General features: G+C 46.2%; 1 protein-coding gene across 1 annotated transcript in view; it reads right to left on the bottom strand.

The window, feature by feature from the left end:
- Positions 1–22,267, bottom strand: part of LOC135291229 (serine/threonine-protein kinase PAK 3-like) — a 51,487-nt gene that overhangs the window by 5,237 nt on the left and 23,983 nt on the right. The window contains exons 3-8 of the mRNA XM_064405259.1: positions 17,044–17,182; positions 15,782–15,950; positions 4,884–5,018; positions 4,271–4,606; positions 1,508–1,571; positions 765–813 (exon numbers count right to left, since the gene is read on the bottom strand). Coding sequence (XP_064261329.1) covers positions 765–813; positions 1,508–1,566 — 108 coding nt within the window. The 5' untranslated portion in view covers positions 1,567–1,571; positions 4,271–4,606; positions 4,884–5,018; positions 15,782–15,950; positions 17,044–17,182. The remainder of the gene's footprint in view (positions 1–764; positions 814–1,507; positions 1,572–4,270; positions 4,607–4,883; positions 5,019–15,781; positions 15,951–17,043; positions 17,183–22,267) is intronic.

The following is a 22,267-nucleotide window of genomic DNA, read 5'->3' as shown; positions in this document are numbered from 1 at the left end:
AAGAGACATTGAAAATCAATAACTTGAGAAGCTCGTGACACGAGACCACAACAGACATGGAGCTAGTGATTTTGCAATGACACAGCTGAGCTGTGCCAAACTGCCTTGTGATTAGGCACTGCAGTAATTAGGAACTGACATTCCAACAGCCCACTTCTCTGCTCCCTTGGGGGGCAGTTACAGGACACATGAGGCCACTGACATTTTGCTTTTCCACTTGGTAACAGTGGTGTGTCAACTATCAGCCAAAAACCTCTGACCACACTCTCTGCTGCTTTGTGTGGGATTCAGAAGAAGTAATCCAGGCCTTAATACTCTGTGGATACATCTTGGGCTATGGGCAGGGCTTAGGGCTTTTAGGGACACCTTGCAGATCTCTCCCTACGTGCAGTTCCCAAGTGCAGCACTGCAGGTGGCTAAGGAACTACCAGGAACTTTCAGATGTATTTGCTGGCAGCCAGAAACGAGAATTCAGGACTCTGAAGCTGTAGCCGCAAAGGGCAGTGAGGTGCTCTAAGGCACCACCTTTGTTTTAGCAATGGAGAGCGAGTGGGCGCGTCCTTCTCTGAAAGGAACCGCTGCCCTCCGTGCCTTCCTTCTGGCAGCTGACAAGGACAAAGCCCCAAATGTATTTTGCAGGCTGGCACCAGTCTGTGCTTCTTGTGCCTTTTCAGCACAGCTCTACCCAAAGCTCCAGCCCCAGCTCACAGCAGAGGGGAAAGTCCTCGAGTGCAGCAGACTCTGTGGGGGCTTTTGACATTTACCTCTCCCCCTGTGGCATTGTCCACTGCTCTAACCACATCTCCAAAATACCTAGAAACAAAACAGAAGCAGAGAAAGGAGAAGCTGTTTAGCTCTTGGAGAGAAAGCCAGCCCACACAGAAGATATCTCCTGTAAATGCCAAAAACCTGCAGGATGCAGGAGGGCTCTGCCAGAAGGCAGATGATGCATTTTCCTCTCAAGTGCATGGGAAGTGGGCCTGTTCCTGAAGCACTGGGGTTCCCTGCCTCAGCTCCTAAAGGGAGTTTGTTCTTTCATCTTGGGCTTCAGTTTCTAAACTGTGTGGTTCCTATCCTAACCACAGAGTATTTCCTTCCGCAAACCATAGGAAAGGAATGTTCCTGAGAACTGTTACCTGACGGCTTTGATAGGGGGTAGGTTGCTCTTTCAGGCAAGCAAGATTCTTCTTTTTTCATTAGTGTGTCAGTATGATTTTGAGACATACAAAATGCTAAAGAAAATAACAGAGAGCTGTCCCACACTTGCAAGACAAGGACATCTTCCAGGTCCCGTTCCTTGATGCAGGCAAGACCTCAGCATCATGGAGATGTCTCTGACAAAGCCTTCTGAGCACACTCACAAATTCTGAGCAGCACTGGGAGATGGGAGAATCTATCCCCAGGGTCTGAACATGTTTCCATCTGGCCTGACTTCATGCTGGATAGAAATTCCACCGGAAAAACTCCTGGCCCGTGGCTGTGTAGAAGTAACTGTGGTTGGACTCACCCGCTGCCAATGTGTTCCAGTTCAGTGTATTTCATTGCAGGATTTTCCATGGTCACCATTCTCCCTGAGGGAAACAAAATGAAGGATGCTCACTTTAAAGCAAAGGTCCTAGCCTCCAGGAGATACAGAAGGCAGCCCCACTGTCTTGGGCTCTGAGTCCTTTGTGGTCAGCTGGGTAACAACATCAACAACAACCACAACAGCAACAGGACAGGCAGCCCTGCAGTGCAGATGGCTGGCACAGAGACTGATTTTGTCCACTCCTTTGAAGAATTCTCTTGACAGGAAACAAAGCACAGGGAGATGCTTTCCGGGAGAGGAGGACATCTTCTCCCCCTTTCAGCAGTTTGCCAGAAGAATGCCGTTCTGTTTGTAAACCACAGCAGCTCAAGTTATAACCAATCCTGACAGAGCTTTCACCATCAGGACCCTCACCATTTATGAGCAAGCTGAGCTCAAAGATGCCCCTCTCCCAGCTAACAAAGGCTCCAGCCTCTGCAGTCCCACCAGCCCTCAGGGACAGGACAGCTACCACAACAAGGTTGGCAAAGCCCAAGCAGGGAGCACTGACAAGCAGTGGAAAGAAGCCACAGGCAGCCTGAGCCCTGTACAAGCTCTTGCCCCCATTCAGGACACAACAGGATGGGCTTTGAGATCAGACACAGCGAAGTGCAGATCAATAATAACAACCACAATAGCAAATAAAACCAAACTAAACCAAAAAAAAACCAAAAAAACAAACAAACAAACAAACAAAAAAAAACCAACAATAAACCTTCCCCCCCCCCAAAAAAAAAAAAAAAAAAAAAGAAAAACCCAACCAAAAAGACAAAACTCCAAAACCAGTAACTTCTGTGAGGTTTATTTGCTCTGATGACTAGTTGGAAGTCTGGAGTCTAAGGAGAATTTGGAAGCTAAAGATTCTGTTCAGTGTGGCCACTAGCACACAGGACTTATCTAGATGATTTGCTAATTCATAGCCTTCATCTGGTTGAAGAAAAGTCCCTGCTTCAGCCTTTAGCAGAGAGGGAAGCTCAGGCAAGCTTGGCATTCCAAGCTGCCCTCAGAGGCAGCAGGAACACCCAGAGCGCTCTCTTGCTGCCTCAGAGTACAGCACTTCCTCTGGGGAGTCCTAAATGTCCCTATGAAATACAAAGCTGTGTTTCGTGTGATTGTGATACGTGTTTAAACTGACCATGGGACAGTTATAAAGACAATTTTAATAAATAACTGAGGAAGTAAAGCATGGAAGAAGGCCTTTGAACCTATCCTTTGTTTGCAATTAACCTTTATAAGTCTTTAGTTGATTTAGGATCATTTGAATTAAAGCTTTAAGGATGTTGCTGTTTCACAGGATCTTTCTGCTTCTAGCTAAAAAGAGTTTTGCAATAATAATGTCTTGAAGAATAATTTTAGAATATTGCTTGTAGTAAGGATCTTTGAAACTACAGCTTTAGAATATATAAAAAGGAAATATGCTTATCTCGATGCCTTAACAAAATACTGAAAAGCAGCTTGAGAAAGGAAGATGAACATCAACTCCAGGATTCATAGTTTTGACTAAGGGAAGCTGGACATCACTGGTATGAGATTTGTAGACCTTGAAATTAAAAGGTGAACCCACATCTGGAATCTGGGCCTCACCAGCTGGGAGACTTCTTTCTTCTTTCAGAAGCTGGACCCCACCATCTGGGGATACTCCTTTCTGAGATACATCCTGACAAAAACTAAATCACAACAGTGTATAGAATTGTGACGTAAAAATTGGGAATAGAAACTGCTGAGAAAGCTTATGAGAACTCCTATAAATATCTGTAAGCCCCAACTAACGGTGTGCAGTTGGAGGGAAAATTTCCACCACTGTACCCAGAGCTGTATTGCTCATACTTTATCATATTAATTAATAAATTGATTGCTGCTTGAATATTTGCCTAGTCAGGCTACTCATTTATAACATTCCCAGTGGCACACCAAAGTCAGGAGGAGCATTTGGAACAGCTATGCTGACACCTGCACAGAATACACTGTCCCTCAGGCAAGAAATACACCAGACATACCCAGCACCTCCAGGTACACCTTCTCAAGCTCCAGTTTCAGAGCAGCCATGCTGCTGTGAGAACTGGTGATGAACAAACTGCCCCAGCTTGAGTTCCCAGTTTGACAGAATAGATTCCCCCAGGTAATGCTGCTGCTGCAGCAACAGATTTAGTGCCAGAGCCCATGGTGTGCTGAACCTGTCGCACTTCTGGTGGGGACAGTTCCTGTGCCTCACACCAACCTTGGGGCCCTTCATTGCCAGTTGTTTGCTGGAAGTCTTTGCAGACTGCCAGGTGAGATGTCGACACTTGCACCTCAAGTCAAAGAGAACAAAGCAGTCAGAGTCTACAGCTTGTCCCTGTCAGCCAAGAGTCATTGACTGTGAGGAAAGGGAAGGAACCGATTTGCAAGGGATACAGACAAGGATTCAATCCTCCATCTGGGTCACCATATTGCACTGTAAAGAAAAAGGGAGAGCAGGAACAGGCCAGCAGGAATCAATTTGGATGACTGCTGGCCAAAAGGCCAAAGAACAAGTCCCACTGTCCAGGGTAGCAGCTGAGATTCAACACAGCAGGAAATGTCCTTCAGAGTGACTGTGATACACACTAGAGCAGGATGGCACTCAGAGGCACAGCCCCATTCCCTGCTGCTCTGCAGTGGAAAGGCAAGAAGGGTGGAAAGCACCAGTTTGGTGACTGCAGTAGCTGTCCATCCTTCGCTCACTTGCTTTTGTAGAGCCTGAGGGAGGTGGTTAAGTTTCTCTCTGATGATTTTAATTTTTTCCTCCAGCCTCTTCTCCCTCGCCTTGTTCCTATCTTCGGATTCCTGCAGCTCTGCCTGCACATCTTCCTTGATGGTCTGTAGACAACAATGGAGAGGAAGTTTCATGAGTGGAGTGGCTGCCACTCTTTCACTTACCTGGTTTTGTTGATCGCTCCTGTTCTGGTGGAGATTCATCTCCTCTTGAATTCTTCTCATGTCTTCCTTCTTCTTCCTCTTCACTGCCATGATGGCACTCTGAGCTTCGGGCAGCTCTGCTTGTGGCTCTGCCTTGATGTTCTGTACACACAAATGCACAGCAAGTGACTGGGAGCTGCCATCAGGCTCAGCCTTTTCCTCTTGCAGCCTCAAAATCACATCTATTCAGCCACTTCTTTCTGCTTCCCTACCCACATCTGCTTGCAATGTAACCTTCCTGTCCCGGTGCTGATCTCTGCAGATTCCAAAGCTCTGTGCTTTCAGTGTCTGTGGGACTCCTGGCCTCCTCAGTCCCAAGAGCTCTGTTTTATGCCCTTCTTCCTGCCCTTCCCTCTGTCACCTGGCCAGTCAGGCTTACCTGGCCATTCTGCTGTGGCTCTTCCACCTGCTGCCTGAGCTGCTCTTCCTGCTGTCGGGCTGGGAACAGCTCTCCCTGAGCCTGGCATGGCATCTCTGAGAAAGCAGTCTGCTCCTGCTCCTTCTCCAGAAGGACCTGCACAAAAAGCAAGAGAAGATGTGTTTCAACTTGCCATACAACATTTGTGAGCTAAGACTCAAAGGCTGATGGGCCCACACATTCCCAAAGCTCTGTGCTGCTGCTCTCTTGGTTCATTCTCTGCCCGAGGGGAGGCACAGATTCCAAAGTGACCCTGGCACTACAATCAGGGGCCATCTGGCACTGAAGCTCCAACAGCCTCTCAGAGGGCAGCTGACAGGGAATGTGTGGAATTCCTCAAGGCTCTGGTGAGGGCCTCCCTCTGCTTCTGCCATGTCCTCTTTGTCTTTCAGTAGTGACTGACACCTGGCCCTGTCCCACAGCTGCATCCTGGCTCTGCAGGTGGCCTCCTGGCTGAGCTCACCCCTTGTGAGAGACATTTCTGCAGTTAACATTATCCTCAGGCCTGCGCCAGCATTCTTGCCTTTCAGACATCTACACTCTTGTTAGAAATCCTGGTCATTCAGGAGATAAGGATGCCTGCAAAGATCCTCTGATGGAGGTCACAGAGCTCTATGGCCACCTCAGTATATGGAAGAGGACCAAGGTGTTTCTTCTCCCTCTTTTGTCAGCTGAGAATTCTGACCAGCAGTAACAGAGACTCTCATAAGGCCCCATTAATGAATGCACTTACACACCCCTGGGGATGCCAGTGAAGGAAAGCATGTGTCATGTAATGCATGTATGAGCAGAGTCACCAAACACCACCTAACCATGGAATTGTTCCACCTCTCTTGGACAAGCAGAAATTTAAAGAATTAACTGGGGACTTCAGGCCAGAAGAGGCTGGAGGAGGTAAACAGCTCTCAGGGGAAAAAAAACCCCATATCTGGAGAGGGAAACATCTCTGCCTGCTCAGAATCAGTCAATGTAACATGTCACTAATCCTCTCCTGAAAGGGATGCTTTAGGTTGCTTTGCACCTCCAACTCCTTTCTGTCAGAGCTGGGAAGATTCATTTATGTTAATGATAGCTAGCTAGCTAGCTAGCTAGATGTCTCTATTATAATCTCTCTTTACTGTCCTCTCAGTTGCTACACACATCAACACTTGGTAACCAGTGCCCCCAGTCATCAGCAATCCTGAGATTGCTGTCTTGTTGCTTCAATAAACCACATTCTTGGGGAATCTGGAGCCTGTAGGTCCTTATGGAAAGTGATCTGGCTCAGAGCATTGCACTGGGAACTGCACTCTTGTGGGAATCCATGGGATTAGAGGATTTTAGGAAAGCTGGGAAAAAGAAAGGCGCAGAGACAGTAAGGATAGTGAAATGCTTAAGCAGCAGAAAAGAGATATCAGCAGTAGTGAAGACATGAGAAATGGAACAATAAAGCTATGTAGTTTGGCTTTCTAAGTTGCAAAAAGGTATATTTTAGTAAATGTTTAGAAGGTTAAATATGAATAGGACTCTGTGCTTTGTCTTTTATAAACAAACCATTGTATGAGAGAAAAAGTTGCTATTGTTTTAACCAAAGCTACGTGTGCTTCATGTGGTTGGATAGAACGACTGTCAATATGCTTTTGCTCTATGTAATTGGCTGAAACTGGGTCTGAAACTATCTTATAATATGTTGCAACATTAAGTTTCCTTGGCGTTCTGTCTGGATAGCGAGCTGCTCGCACCGATCCATTGCCATAGCCATGTAATGAGACTGATGCTTCTTAAATAAACAGCTCACGACACTGTTCAGGTGTGGTCCCATTCCGTTCGTGTCTGTAAATAGTTGCCGGCGTCACACTCTTTGTGCATCTGTGCTTGAGCAAGTTCTTCTCTTGAACTCGACCCCACTGACACTGCTGAAGTGGTTGTGATCAGAAATGCTGCCTAGCCCCTCCCAGCTCCTCTGATCTCTGAGGACCATCATAACATCACCCTAGGACATTCCACCCCTTATCCCCATATCATCAACTTACTACCAAACCTCATGCATTTTATTCCCATAAAAGCTTCCATCTGTACCCCCAAATTATTACAAGTAATCCCCATCATGCTCCCGTCACATACCCACACCGGCCCCAGACTACAGAGCTGCAGGATTCCCCACTTCCATTTTTCTGACTCAAAACTCCATCTTTCACTTGCTCAGACCCTCGAGACTTACACATTTCCTTCTGTTTCATATCTGTATGGTTTAATGTACAGACAATGGCAGTAACATCCAGCAAACAGTGATATTTGCATGTGATTCTCACCACACAATCAGATCTCCCTGAGGTACATGTCATGTTGTTCCATCTCTCTGCATTATCCACCATGTGCAAGCTGGTCCCTGAGCAAAGACAATCCCACAAATGGGTTTGTCTGCTCAAGGCAGAATTGATCCACACTGTGCTCCCTAACAAACCTCTGACATGTACCACTGGGACTTCATCTGTTATATTCAGGGACTCAGACTGGGCAGGACCTGCTCAGTTGGTGGAACCTTGGGTATTAACTAACCAGGTGACTTTTGCTAAATGCTGATCCCAATTTTTGAAAGATCCCCCACCCAAGGTTTTCCACTGGGTTTTTTATAGTCCATTGTACCTCTCCACTTTGCCTGCAGCTGGTGCATGGTCTGGGATATGGTAAACCCACTCAGTGCCATGTTCCCTAGCCCAGGTGTTGATAAGGCTGTTCTTGAAATGAGTCCCATTGTCTGACTCAGTCCTCTCAGGGGTACCATGTCCCCACAGGACTTGCTTTTCAAGGCCCAGGATGGTGTTATGGGCAGTAGTGTGAGACACAGGATAGGTTTCCCGTGGTGGCTTCTACCATTGTGAGAACGTAGCTCTTGCCTTGGTGTGCCTGGGGCAGTGTAGTCAATCTGCCAGGCCTCCCCATAGTTGTACTTGGACCACCGCCCACCATACCACAGGGGCTTCACTCGCTTGCCCTTTTTGATGGCAGCACACATCTCACAGTCGTGGATAACCTGAGACATACTGTCCATGGTTAAATCCACCCCTTGGTGTTGTGCCCACTTATAGGTGGCATCTCTACCCTGAGGGCCTGAGGCATCATGGGCCCATCGAGCTAGGAATAACTCTCCCTTGTGTTCCCAATCTGGGTCTATCTTTGACACCCCTATCTTTGCAGCCCGGTCTACCTGCTCATTGTTTTGGTGCTCCTCATTAGCTCTGCTCTTGGGGACATGGGCATCTACGTGACACTTTCACAGGTAGCCTCCCTAGCCTGGTAGTGATGTATTTCCACTCTTAAACAGCCCAAACTGGTTTTCCTCTACGCTGCCAGTTAGCCTCTTTCCACCTCTCCAGCCATCCTCACGGAGCATTGGCTACCATCCATGAATCAGTGTAGAGATAGAGCTTTGGCCACTTCTCTCTGCAATGTCCAGGGCCAGTTGAACAGCTTTAAGTTCAGCAAGTTGGCTTGATCTGCCCTCTCCTTTAGTGGCCTCTGCGACCTGTCGTGTGGGACTCCATACGGCTGCTTTCCACTTCCAATTCATTCCTACGACGCAACAGGAACCGTCAGTGAAAAGAGCATAGCGTGTTTCCTCTGCTGGCAGTTGGTTGTATGGTGCAGCTTTTTAAGGCCGTGTCACTTGTTCTTGTTCTTCATCTGTGACACCAAAATTTTCACTTTTGGGCCAATTTGTAATTACTTCCAGAATTCCAGGGCGATTCAGTTTACCAATATGGGTGCACTGTGTGATAAGAACAATTCACTTGCTCCATGTAGCACTGGTGGCATGGTGGGTGGAGGGAACCTTGCCTTTGAACATCCACTCCAACATGGGTAGTCGGGGTGCCAGGAGGAGTTGTGCTTCTTTACCAATAACCTCTGCTCTGAGGTGGCTTGGACTCTTTCATAGGCAGCCAAGATTTCTTTCTCTGTTGGGGTGTAGTTTGCTTCAGACCCTCTGAGGCTTCAACTCCAAAATCCTAGTGATCGGCCCCGAGTCTCTCCAGGCACCTTCTGCCAAAGGCTCCAGAACAAGCCATGGTCCCCAGCTGCAGAATAGAGCATGTTCTTCTCATCTTGTCCTGTCCTGGGCTGAGACTGGGCCAAGGGCTACCACATGAGCGATCTCCTGCTGAATCTGGGCAAAAGCTTGTTGCTGCTCAGGGCCCCAGTGGAAATTATTCTTCTTGCAGGTTACCAGGTAAAGAGAACTCATGATCTGACTGTACTCAGGAATATGCATTCTCCAAAAGCCTATGGCACCTAGGAAAGCTTGTGTTTCCCTCTTACTGGTTGGTGCAGACAGCTGTGATCTTGTTGATGACATCCATAGGAATCTGACGCCATCCACCTTGCCGCTTTACTCCTAGGATCTGAATCTCACAAGCTGGTCCCTTAACTTTGCTCTTTTTGATGGCAAAACCAGCTTCCAGAAGGATTTGGATGATTTTCTGTCCTTTCTCAAACACTTCTGCAGCTGTGTTCCCCTATCAATATACTGTAGGTGTTCTGGAGCCTCACCATTTTCTAGTGCAGTCTGGGTCAGTCCATGGCAGATGGCAGGACTGTGCTTCCATCCCTGGGGCAGTTAGTTCCAGGTGTACTGCACTCCCCTCCACATGAAAGCAAACTGAGGCCTGCATTCTGCTGCCAGAGGAATGGAGAAAAATGCATTGGCAATATCGATAGCGGTGTACCACTTCGCTGCCTTGGACTCAAGCTCATACTGGAGCTCTAACATGTCTGGCACGGCAGTGTTCAGTGGTGGAGTCACTTCATTCAATGCACGGTAGTCCACCGTCAGTCTCCATCCTCCTTCAGATTTACACACAGGCCAAATGGGGCTGTTGAAGGGTGAGTGGGTTTTGCTGACCACCCCTTGGCTCTCCAGCTCTTGGATCTTTTTTTAGATGGGGATCACAGCATCTCCAGTTGTTCTGTACTGTCTGCAATGCACTGTTGAAATGACACTTGGTACCTGTTGCTCTTGTCCCTCCAGAAGTCCTATTGCAGATGGATTCTTGGACAGTCCAGGTAGGGTATTCAATTACTGGATGTCTCCTTTTGGGTCTTTGAAATACCTACTTTGGAGGTAATCTGTGCCCAAAATACATGGGGCCTCTGGGCCAGTCACAATAGGCCAGTCACAATAGGCCAGTCACAATAGTCACATTCTTCCACTCATTTCCAGTCAGGCTCACATCAGCTTCCACCAAAGTAAAATCCTGTGATTCCCTTGTCATGCCAGCAATGGAGACAGATTTTGTCCCCACGTGTCTTGATTAATGTGCACTGCGCATTAGTGTCAACCAAAGCTTTTTATATTCTTGTGGTTCAGATGTGCCAGGCCGATGAATCCACGCAGTCCAAAAACCACGTTTTTCTGTAGCCTCTACCTGGCTAGAGGCAGGGCCCCTCTAAGCCTGGTTATCCTTCTTTCCTTGGGCATATATCTTGGAGGTTCCTTCAAGGGGATCGAACTTATCATCATCATCATACCTGGCAGTTTGGCTATGGGCAACTGGAGGGGCTTTCCTTTTGGTGGAACTTCCTCTCTGAGCCTTGCCTTCCTTGAATTCACGCACCTGTTGGACCAGAGCAGCAGCAGATATTCCATCCCATCTCCTCATGTTTTCTCTGCAATGGTGCAGAAAGAACCACAGCTCAGCTCATGGGGTGTAACTTCTCTCCCCCATCTAGGGAACATCTGTATACCAGAACCTCTGATCTGTACTGCCCAGATGTGGAGAGGGTCTTCCTTAATCTCCTCCCTGAGCTTCTTACAATTCTCCTCTATCTTGTCCTCTAATTTCTGCAGATGTGTTTCCACTGCTGCGATTCTGGCATGTGTTGGGCCATGTACAGCATCTGCATATGCTCGGAGCTTCTTTGCCATATCAAGCGCAGTCTCATCCCTGGCATCCCATCTCATTACTGCTAAAGCAGAAACATATTTGTGTGGCCCAAGTCGTACAAGTTTTCACCACATCACAGATGTACATGGTACCTACCAGGTCTGGATTCGTAGTTGTTACGTCATCTGAGAAGACAATCTCTGCCACTGCCATGTCTCTCAGGTGTTGGATCCCTTGTTCTATGGTCTTCCACTGGGTTTGCTACATACAGAGATCATCTGCACACAGGTATCTTTGTGCTACACTTTCCAAGACCCGTGCCCAGAGGCTGTGAGGGTTAGCCCCCCTCATCATTCCTTGGTCAATGACAGGATCCTGTAACAGGGATCCCAAATGCCTCACTTCAGTGCCATCCAGAATTGTAGCCTCGCCTGCAGCATCCCAAAGATGGACTAACCAGCTAATTATGGATTCATCAGATAGTCGGGTGTAATCCTTCCTTAGGCCACAAAGGTCCTTCAGGGAAAAGGACCCAATATTGGCTTCTGATCTTGCGCCCTGATTTTATGTCAAGAAGCGCTGGGGGTCCTTCTCCTGCATCATCATCATCACCATCCTCATCTTCATCATCCACTGGTCGATCAGCCTTGTCTGTGCACTTTCCAGTTCTAGTGCTAGTAGCAGCAGCCATTGGTTGAGGCTTATTGTCTGGTTTAGCTGCTGGCTTCGGGTCTGGGTGTTGGCTGCAGCCTGAGTGACTGGGATAGCTGCTGATTTATCTTCCTGCCCCCCTTCCTCTGTCTGCTGCCCTAGAGTATCTAGCAGTGTGCGATCAGCAGATGCCAGGGCCCAGCTCACTGCAGTGATCCTACCGGTTCAGGAAGGGTTCCTCGGAGAGAAGTGGAAAGAACCTGTTTATTTAACAGGCAAAACATCCCCAGCACACAAAATGAACAATATTGGATGACAGCATTCTTTCACCGATCTGAAAAGGATGACAAATTCAGAGTCTCTCCTGGGAGTGGTCACTCTGTTGCTGCTCCCTCTGGCACTGGGGATGGCTGCTGCTACCACAAGATGCAAATTCTTGGTGTTTCCTAGGTCCCAGTCTGGAGCAGGCTCGAGTGGTTCCAAAAAGGGAAAGGAAAAGCAATCCAGGGAAAAATTTGGACTGCTTAGCTAAACTAACTGATGAGCAGAAGCAAAAAGCAAGAGTAAAGCAGGAGCACAGCAGAAGCAAGAGCAAGAGCAAAGCAAAAAGCAAAAGCCGCACTATGTACTGCCCAATCTCTATGTCCCACCAGTGGTGGGGGAGCAGGCTGATAAACCAAAACAAAACATTCTCTCTTCAGAGCCAGTCTTGCAGGCACAGAACATAATATCCATCATAAACCGAACACACCATTGGGGATAGAAGCATCATAACATCACCCTAGGACACCCTCCCACCTCCCTAAAGCCCTGTCACCTGCCCACGTCTGACCGGGGGATGTTTACTGACAGTGTTGCAAATCTGCTCTGCCCCAGCCAGGCAGGGCTGGGGAAACCCTGCTGGTTGCTCTGGGATTGGCACTGGGACCTGCCAAGAACAGGTACCACTCAGCACCAAAGAAACCTGGATCCATCCTCCACACCTCACAGTCACGCTCGCTAGGAGTTCAGGCCAGAGCCTGACTGGCGCCAGCTCTGCACACATCTCTGTTTAAGCAGTGACGGGTGAGATGTCACAGTCCTGTGCTTGGTCATGTCACCCTCCATCAGCAGGCAATGTCCCTACCAGTGCATGTTGTCAGGAGAAAGAAGAAAAAAAATTTTTGTCATGTCTTCAACTTCTGCATTTCCATGTTGCTCTGCCTTGGCTACCTGCATCCTGTGTCCATGGCCCTGTGTCTCATCCCCACTGCTGACACTGTGCCAAGGTTTTCTGTGAGGAGCAGAGTGGTGGGACCAGTCAGCATGGACTGCCTGTGACTGGATGATGCCTCCTCCTGTCACTGCCTTTCCCTTGGAAATGCTTTGATTTGGAGAACCTGGGTGCTGATGGCCAGCCCTGGGTGACAGCCTCCCACCCATGTGGGTTGTGTCCCTGCTTCAGTGAGAAGCAGGAAGCAATGATTTGCTCCAGCCCCATCCACTCCCACTGGCACCTGCCCACAGTGCCAGGTCCCTCTCCACTTCCCAAGTGCCTGTATTTCTGGAATCCAGTGCCTTTGTGCTCCTCTCCGCAGCCTCAGGAAGGAGCTGGAGTTGCTGTCCCTGCAGAGTGGGGTACAAGGGCCAGAGGAACCCTGTCATGGCTCTGGACAGCCCAGGACCCATCACCACGTGGGCCATGCTGTGCCATCATCCCCTCTTGCCTCTGGCTGTTGTCATCCCTGAGAGTCGTCAGCCCAAGCAGTTCTTTCTTCACTTGGAACTAATTTCTCCTGGTTTGAGACTTTGGCTGGTGTGAGGCAAGGATGCTGCGTGCAACCACCACATGGCTCTGCCTCAGGGTGCAGAGATCTCTCTTCAAACCTGTGCACAGGGAGGATGTCCACTGCTGTACTTTGGTGCTTCCACTTGTGAAGCACCACGTGGAAGAAGGTGGAAGTTTGTTCATCAGGACTTCTTTGTATTATTATGGGGAGGGGTGTTTTCTCCTTACTTAAGTGGCTCTTAAAGTATGCAGTTATATTCCATTTCATTTGGAATTGGACTTGTAACAGTCTAAATATGCAGGCAGCAGCTGGAATTTCAGAGTACCAAGATATTCCCTCCTTCCTGGGGAAACTAAGCCCACAGATACTCCAGGAGATGCATTTCATGCTTTAAGAGGACTCTTGCCCAAGGTGTGATTTCATCTGGAGTTCCTTGCACATCTGTGGCCCAGAATATCCCTCCATTAACTCGCTGCCATGATCACATTTTATTTCTTTTTCTCTCCTGTCCCATGTGCCCTGAAATGACAGAAGGGGTGAGGATGGAAGGGACCTTTAGAGATCATCTAGTCCAAGCCCCCTGCCATGGTCAGGAACACTTTCCACTAGACCAGGTTCCTCAGACCTTTATCCAACCTGACCCTGAACACTGCCAATGATGTAACATCCTCAACATTCACAGGCATCCTGTTCCTGGCTCTCACTAGAGCTGAGGGGCAGAATTCCCTCCCTTGACTTCTTGGACATCCCTGTTTAGGCAGAGGTACAGAGGGGTGTCAGGGCTGAAAGCACACAGTGCCAACTCTTATCCAGTATTTCCTTTCTCAAGGATGGCCCAGTCCTTCTCCACAGGGCTGCTCTCAATCCATCCATCACCTCTGTTGTTTTGCCAAGTTCTGGAATATGCCTTTCTAAAGAGGAGGCATTTCACACACTGGGAAAAAAAGTTACAGGTCTAAGGAAAGGAGGCTGAGCCAAGTGGTGGCATTGAAATACAGGTGGGCTAGACATTCCTCCTTGATGAAAGGAATGGTTTGCAGGTTTGGGGTGCAGAATGTAACATTTGGGAAGGAGAAAAGGGCACAGAAATTGAGGCTTTCAGCATCTGCGAGGTGGCAGTGTTAGAACACGCAGCAGCTGGGGGAAGCCATCTCTCTCTCATTCAGGTTCTTGCTGTGTGGGAAGGTGCTGCGAGCTGTGGTGGCTGCACTCAGCCTTGGCTGGGAGGATGATCTGCACCAGGGGAGAGCAGAAAGCTGCCACGGTGAGCAGAACATGCTCAGAGCATTGCAGTGCAGAGAATGATACTGCCCCTGAAGTGCAAAAAGCTTGAAAGCATAGAATTCTGTGCAGCACTGTGGTACAAATTTTCTCTTCTACAACATGCCCCTTGTTGTATTCTGTAGATAAACTATTTGTTTTTTCTAGAATACATGGGGTTATTCTTAAGGTTTTTGGGAGAAATGTCAAGTTTATTTTTATTTACATTTTACATCCAGCATTTATACAGATTTTTTTATTTTTCTTTTTTAAAATATTTAGGGAAAAAATATCCAATAATTTTTTTTTCTCCTTTGGGATATTCTGATTAATATTCTTAGAAGGAAAACTTGGTTGAACAGGTATGAAAACACAGAGAGAGGGAGAATAGCATAGAAGTCTTTTAAAACAGGGCATACAATGAGGACTGCAGAAATGAGTAATTCCTCCGAGGGCGACTTCTTCAAGAACTGCCAAGATACTTTCTTAAATCAAGGGAAATGTGACCTGCAGCCATGCAAAGTACAGCCAAAGCAAATGAAAACCCTTTGGAAAAGAAGGAATTTTGCCCCTGATATCAATCTGCCTGGATAACTGAGGGATGCCCATCATCCTTGCACTGCATTCCTCAGTATCTGCAGTGTGTTTTCTCCCAATTTCTGTGAAGTGAACAAGCAGCTGCTGTTGCTTTACCATTAACTTCAGCTCTTAGGAGAAATAGCAAGCACCATAAATGTTTTTTGTAGCTGAGCAGGACTTGAGTTTCCCAAATCTTCTGCAAAGCAGAAAAGATCCACACAGTTACTTCTGCTGATGTTAATGAAGGCTTTCATGAAAACAGGTGTATGAGAACATTGCATCCTAAAACTTCCACATTCAAGAAAACAGGAGTGCACTTAGAATAAAACATACGAGGCTAACATAACATCAGAACAGGGTAAAATTTCTTATCTACAAAGTTTTTCTGTCTATCCAGCTGAAGTCTGATCAGCAAGACAGCCAAGGGCACTCTCTCCTGCCCACGGGGCAGTTGTCTCTTTTATAGTGAAAACTACGTATTAGATATTTACCTTTAATTCCCAATACTTTCTGCCCTTGTTGGCAAGTGCACTTTCTCTATGAACCAATCCACACGTGCCAACATCATCCTGAACATGGATGCCAAGGAGAAGAAAGAAGGACAGGGCACGCCCAAATTCCTCCATCTTGGGACTCCTGATCCATGCACAGAATTCTAGACCCCCCTGTACAACACATAAAACCCCCCTGTACGGTGCATTATAACTCAAGTTCTAGCAAGTGAATATCATCCTCTCACCATTCAGGCCTGAAATTCTCTCATTTCCTCATATCCAGGTGTCATTTCTTTAGAAGGATCAAAGTCAAGCCACCAGGTACTTTTGGCAACATTCCAGGACCTCCAAGCCCCCCAAGGGTTGTCTCGGTAGCTCTGGACATCCGGAGTGATGTACTGAGTTCCCACACTCCTGTAATTTAAACTGTTCTTTCAATAACAACAATAATTTCTCAGTACATGTCGATTTCAGCAAGCACCAGCACAGTAAATCAGATTCTCTTTTCTTGTTCTGGCCTTTCACATATCACTAAGGAAAGGTGAGGTGGGTCATTCTCTGCTGGATTTTTAATTCTTCAGAAGTCAAAACTGAATTCAAGTCATGTTCATTAACACTGTAACTGACATACTTCTAAAATCTTGTAGCCTTTTCTATTTGCCTGGAGATTTGAGCTTGTTCCTTGACAAGAAGAATCTCGGGATCTCCTCTGGTTGAGATGACCCAGAGATATATTAAAAGTCTCTTTTCCCCAACGCAGCTGTCGAAGAAGGAGTCAGAAGTCTTTGGCTGTAGTTCTCAAGGCTGTTTGTTACTTCTTATCTAAAACATTCTCTGTCTGGCCTGCCGTGGTCTGTTCTGCAGGTCAGTCTGAGGCACACTGCCTGCCCACGGGGCTGGTGTTGTCTTTTATACTACAAACTACGTATTCAATATTTACACTTATGTCCCAATACCTATCACCTGTGTTAGACAGTGACTTTCTACCCTAAACCAATCCCAAAGTGCCACCATCACCAAGAAGATGGAGGCTAGGAAGAAGGGAGAAGAACAGGACAATGCCCAAATCCCTCCATCTTGTCTCCTAGACCCCCATAGTCAAATGCTTCAAAATTCCACCTTTCACCCTGTGACAACTACTGTTAGGCTACTTAAACTTTTTTGACTTATAATTCTTCATATAAAGTTGGCAATTTGCTCCCATGGGTTGAGATTGAATTCCCAGGTGTCTTTGGCTTCTTGCTGGGTCTCTGAGCCCCTGCCAGGATTTTGAGCCATCCAGGGCATCCAGAGAGATGTCCTGGGTTCTGACATCTCCCCCTTCTCTTTGCCTCAAAAACACCTCTTTGGCAGCCTCATTCAAGGCCTGCCACATGCACTGAAAAATGCATGGCCAAAAGGAGCAGAAGAATTACAAGTCCCATTAAAATGTAAAAAGCTATCATCTAACAAAACTCTACAACGTCACTGATTCCCACGCCCATGAAAAAGCCCAAAGTCCACAAACCTCTGTGGGTGAAGCACAAGGGTTGGAATCTCTGCACGGTTCACATCTGTGTGTCTTCTCTGCTCGTCGAGTGGTCAGTGTTTTCCTGCTCTTGGTAGAGTTTCTCCATTCTTCGCTGAAATCCACCTGGACTTGGCACCTGTTAAAACACAAACAAATCCACATCCCCACAGGGACTGGGGTATTTCCACAAAATCCTGGAGGTGAAGAATGGGTCCTGTTTCCATTTGCAATGTTACATAGAGAAATGTAAGATAACAGTAATTAGGAATTAATTAGATAGCACATAATCAATAACACATACAAAATCATACACTTACTAAACACTACAACACTGAATTGTCATCCCAGAGTCTGTGACAGCTGATAAGCTTTAAAACAACAGAAAATTGGAGGAATCATGTCCGTATTCATGTTTCTCCAGACTCCCTCTGAAAATAGGCTCAGCTGTCATAGATGGTCAAATTGCCAAGTCAAAAGGACTTGAATACTTTTTGGTACAGAAAACATCTGGGTTCATCGTCAATCACTCTGTCCAAATAGAGCTAGAGCTTGGCCAGAGCCTGAACTCTAATTGGTAGGTATTGTGGGAATCCATAAAATCAGAGGGTTTTGGGAAAGCTGTGAAAGGCAGGCCTCAGAGACAGCAGAACTGTAATTAGAGCTAAGCAGTGGCCATAAAATAAGTTAGCAGAAAAATTATATAAAAAGTAGAAAAGTAAGGACAAATACAACAATGGTCTGTGGATTAACACTTGGCTAGAATAACTCCCTAATATGCAGAAAAGTATATCTAGCAAGATATTAGGAAGTTCTAAACTTAATAATGGAGCTCTGTGCATTGTGTTTTAAGGCTTACAAACAGGCATTGTATTCAAAATAAGCAAGCATTGTTTTAACCAAAGGTACGTGTGCTTCTAGTGGTTGGATGGAAATACTGTCAATATGCTTTTGCTTTGTGTGATTGGTCAAAAAACTTATAAAGTAAGTTGTAACATTAAGTTCTTTGTCTGCTGCCTGGGATGTGAGCTGCTGGCATCTTCCTATTGTTGTAACCATGTCATGAGACTGATGCTGGAAAATAAAACAGCTCAAGGCACGTTCCTAGCAGTCTTGTCCCATCTGTGATTTGTACATAACCCCTGGCCACCGATAAATGGTGCCCCGCATGAGGAACATTTTTAGACTAAAGGAATAAAAGAGAAGATCACAGACAGTTCGGTCACCAGAGGCCCAGGCAGTTACTAGGAGGAATGGATCATCCCCTCTGTTGTCTATAGCTGACATCCTTGTAAGTAATAAGTAGCAACTTTAGGGGCTCCTGGGCAACGAGATGGGAAATCATTTATCTAAAACTGAATGGGACATTTTTTTACCAGCTTGAGACAATTTTACAGGACAAAGGATGTTCAGACATCTCATAACATGAACTGAAAGACTTATTAATCTGGGTAAAAGTGAATACTCAAAATATGGACTTGAAGTCTGCTTTTACCTTTGATTTTTGGGATCAGATAAATTGGAAAATTTATAATCTAGTCTCTCACAAAAAGGAAGAGACTTTGGTCAAACTAATGCCTGTGTCCAGAGCTTTAATGGAGAATTTTGAACAGAATGATCCCGATAGAGACTTTCTCAAACACCAAAACAGAACATCTGGTTCTGAGACTTTAATTCCCAGTGGTGCTGTGTCCTCCTCTAGGGGGATCTCAGGTTTTGTTCGGGGCTCCTTCCCTTCAGGCGTGTCCGAGGTTTCTCCAGGCAATGTGGACAGCACCCCAGTTCCCGGGAAGGGGGAATCAGATCAGCTTCCAGCTGCAGTTGTGTCCTCTGTTTCTTCTGGCATTCCCTGCATCACTGATGCTGCAACCAGGCATCCTCCCATTCCTCCAAGGAGTCGTCCACCCCCAGATTTCCCGGGAAGGGTTTGGGATTTTTGTTGCGTTCCAAGAATTCGAGGGATCAGGTGTTGTGTTCTGGGGAGGTTGGGAGTAGAATAGGTCCAGGAGAGGAGAGTTTGGGGAACCTTTGCAAAACAGGGGCTGCTGTTTCTGTGCCCTGCTTCTCTTCCAAACAAGTTGCAGCTGGATCTTCTTCTGAAGTTCTGCAGGCGGGCTCTGCCGAGGGGGCTCTGGATCTGCTCTGCCTGGCCGAGGGGCTGTGGGAGTCACCCCTGCCACTGTTTCCCCTTCCTGGGAAGTCACTCCCTCAGATCAGGCTCAGGCAGGAAGATTGCTTTGTAGTTCTGAGAATTCTTTTTGTATACCTTCCTCCCCCAAGCCTCTTCCAGGATTTTCGCCGCTTTTGGTTCCCCAGCCTCCGGTTACAGGTGTTGGGGAGGCTTTGGATTTTTCTTTGCCTGCAGGGGAGCAGGCAAGGGAGAGAACAGACGTGGCGTGTGGCAGCCAGGGGCCAAGCAGGGCCAGGATGACTCTACCCAGAGGAGGAAGAGTGGGGGGGGGGGGAACAGAATGTTTAGACTGCAGCTTGGAGCTGAGAGTTTTCCAGCTGTATCCCCACGTGTGGGGATATGGTGTGGAACCTGTAACAGCCCATTGGGAAGTGTTACAAATAGAAATTCTGGACCTGCAGTTTGAGAGCAGCCCAATTCTTATCATTCTAATGAAACCAAATTTACTGAATTGAGACCTGATTTATCAGGCTCTGGATCTCTTTCTGTTACCAATACAACACATTCCTCGGCCACTACCTCCATGGTGGGAGGGTGGGGTTGTTAGGAATGTGGAGCTCTGCTCTGCCCTTCCTGGCAAGGCTCCCGGGGAGGTGTGTTGCTCAGGCAGCACTGCTGCCAAGACCTTGGAACTCTGCTCCCCGGCCCTTCCTGCCAAGGCTCCCAGAAAAGTTTGTTGCTGCAGCAACACCTCTGCCAAAAAGAACTTGGAGCTTCTTGGCAGAGTTCCTGGGACAGTTAATGACTGTGACAACACTACCTGTTCTTCTGTAACAGAAACAGGAGTGAGGAGAGGAAAAACAAAACACAATCTAAATCAGAGGTAAACCTTCCATTGCAACTACCTAATTGGTCTAATATTAATCAAAATTGAGAAAAAGATTTGGATTCAAGGAAACAATTCTTTGCCTTACCTGTAAGATAATGGTCATAATGATGTAAATCCACAATATGAAACCCTGTCTCACCATGATATAAAAGAGCTATGTCAAGCTTTGAAAGAAAGTGGGTTCTCTTCTCCTTATTTAACAATGTGTTGAAAACTGTATTTAATTCTTATGACTTAGTCCCTGCTGATTGTTGAAATGTGGCTTCCCTGATTTTAAACAATTCACAATATCTTTTATGGGAATTACAATAGAAAAAACCTCTTAATAAATCGGTTGAAAAGTATGAAAATACTCGTTATGAGGATATAGATATTACCCAATTAGCAGGTGATCCACCTTTCCATAAACCAGAAAATCAAGTGGTGGAATTGCCTTGGGATGTACTAACAGATATTAAAGATGCTGCTAGAAAAGTTTTACTTTCCGTTGAGCCAGCTGGTACCCATGTAAATGCTTCTACTACTATCGGACAATGTGAAACAGAGTGCTTTGGTTCTTTCCTAGATAGATTATCCCAAGTGGTTGAAAAACAATGTCCTGATGAACAAGCTCATTCCTATATTATTCAAAACCTTGCTTTTGTAAATGCTAATGAAGAATGTAGAAAAATTATTTTAACTTTACCTGATCAGCCTCCAACTGTAACACAGATGCTAGCAGCTTGCAGTAAGCTCACCTCTCCACAACATCTTGCTAACATGCAAGTCAATGCTTTTGGGAAGCAGATTGCAGAATCTCAAGAAAATTTAGGAAAATCATTGGGAAATAATTTAGCACAACAAATGGAAAAATGTGAATAGGCCCTAGAAGCACAAACAAAAATTTTGGAAAAATCTGCTGGTACTGTACAGTTGGACTCTGATAAAAAGGCTTGCTGCTTTGCTTGTGGTAGGCCAGGACACATTAAAAAGTATTGCCCTACAAAAACAATTCAACCTAAACAACTTTCTATTTTCCCTCGATGTCAGAAAGGGAGGCATCTTGCACTGTCACTTTCAATTTGACATCTGTTGCCCTGATTTTTTAAGATTTTCTAAGCCTTCTGATGTTTGCATTTTTGTGTCAATTCTCACACACTTTCAGTAAACAACTTATTGTTTTGCATTCTTTTATGGAGGAGGAGAAACTTGATGGACTATTGGTTTGTCCAGTGTCCCTGGAGAGGTGGCACTTTCACCTTCCAATCCACTGTCACCTTTGGAAATCTATAAATGGAGTCAGAAAATAAACTTCCTCTTTTCCTGCCTTGAGAGCAACAGCGTCTCTGTGTCGTGTTGTCTCGTGTCCTTTTGCGACAGACATCGATGGCAAAGTTTTGTCGTTAAACTCAGAAAAGAGCACGGATTAGCGACACAAGTACTGGTACCTCCTTACAGCCAATTACCCAGCCAAGTGGTATTGGTACCTCAATCATTTTTCCCACAGTCAATCATTCCTCAAATGGTTCCAGCTCAATACCCTCAAATACAAGGTTCAAATTGGCCTCCTCAAAATTGATACAACTTTTACCTAGTTTTTGTTATGAAAGCATTCCTACTGGAATTGTCCATCTTTTTCAACAAAGACAAGATATTTTGCTTTTAGGCAAAGCCAGCAACAAAATTCTTGGCCGTTCAATCCTTCCCCCCATAGTTTCAGTAAATTGTAACGAAGAGCTAGTAATTTTAGCTCTTGCATTTAATGTTCCTATGGTAATTCCACCAAAAATACCTACAGTTATTGCATTTCTTTCACCCATTAATACACCCAAGCAAGACAACTTTCAAGAGAATTCAGTTATGTCTGTGCCATTTGGTACCTCAGGTCCTGAGGTCTTTTGGGTGCAATGTTTGGACCGCAACCAACCAAAATTGACTTGTAGCCTGACTCACTGTGGTAAAACAATTTACATTACAGGCATGCCAGATACTGGTGCAGATGTCACTGTAATTTCTCACATGTTTTGGCCCAGTGATTGGGATTTGGTAGCTCCTGCAGGTTCCCTCACAGGGATTGGAGGTGCTACGGTGTGCAAAGTGCATCCATGATTAACATTACAGGTCCTCAAGGAAAGACAGCGACAGTTTGTCCTTTTGTTGTTCAGAAGTCTCTCATTGTCTGGCGAAGAGACATCCTGTCATGGTGGGGATCAAAACTGGATGTG

Source organism: Passer domesticus, chromosome Z, assembly GCF_036417665.1.
Source record: "Passer domesticus isolate bPasDom1 chromosome Z, bPasDom1.hap1, whole genome shotgun sequence".
NCBI lineage: Eukaryota > Metazoa > Chordata > Aves > Passeriformes > Passeridae > Passer > Passer domesticus.
Note: the sequence above shows the minus strand (reverse complement) of the source record. Positions and strands in the feature narration are given on the sequence as shown.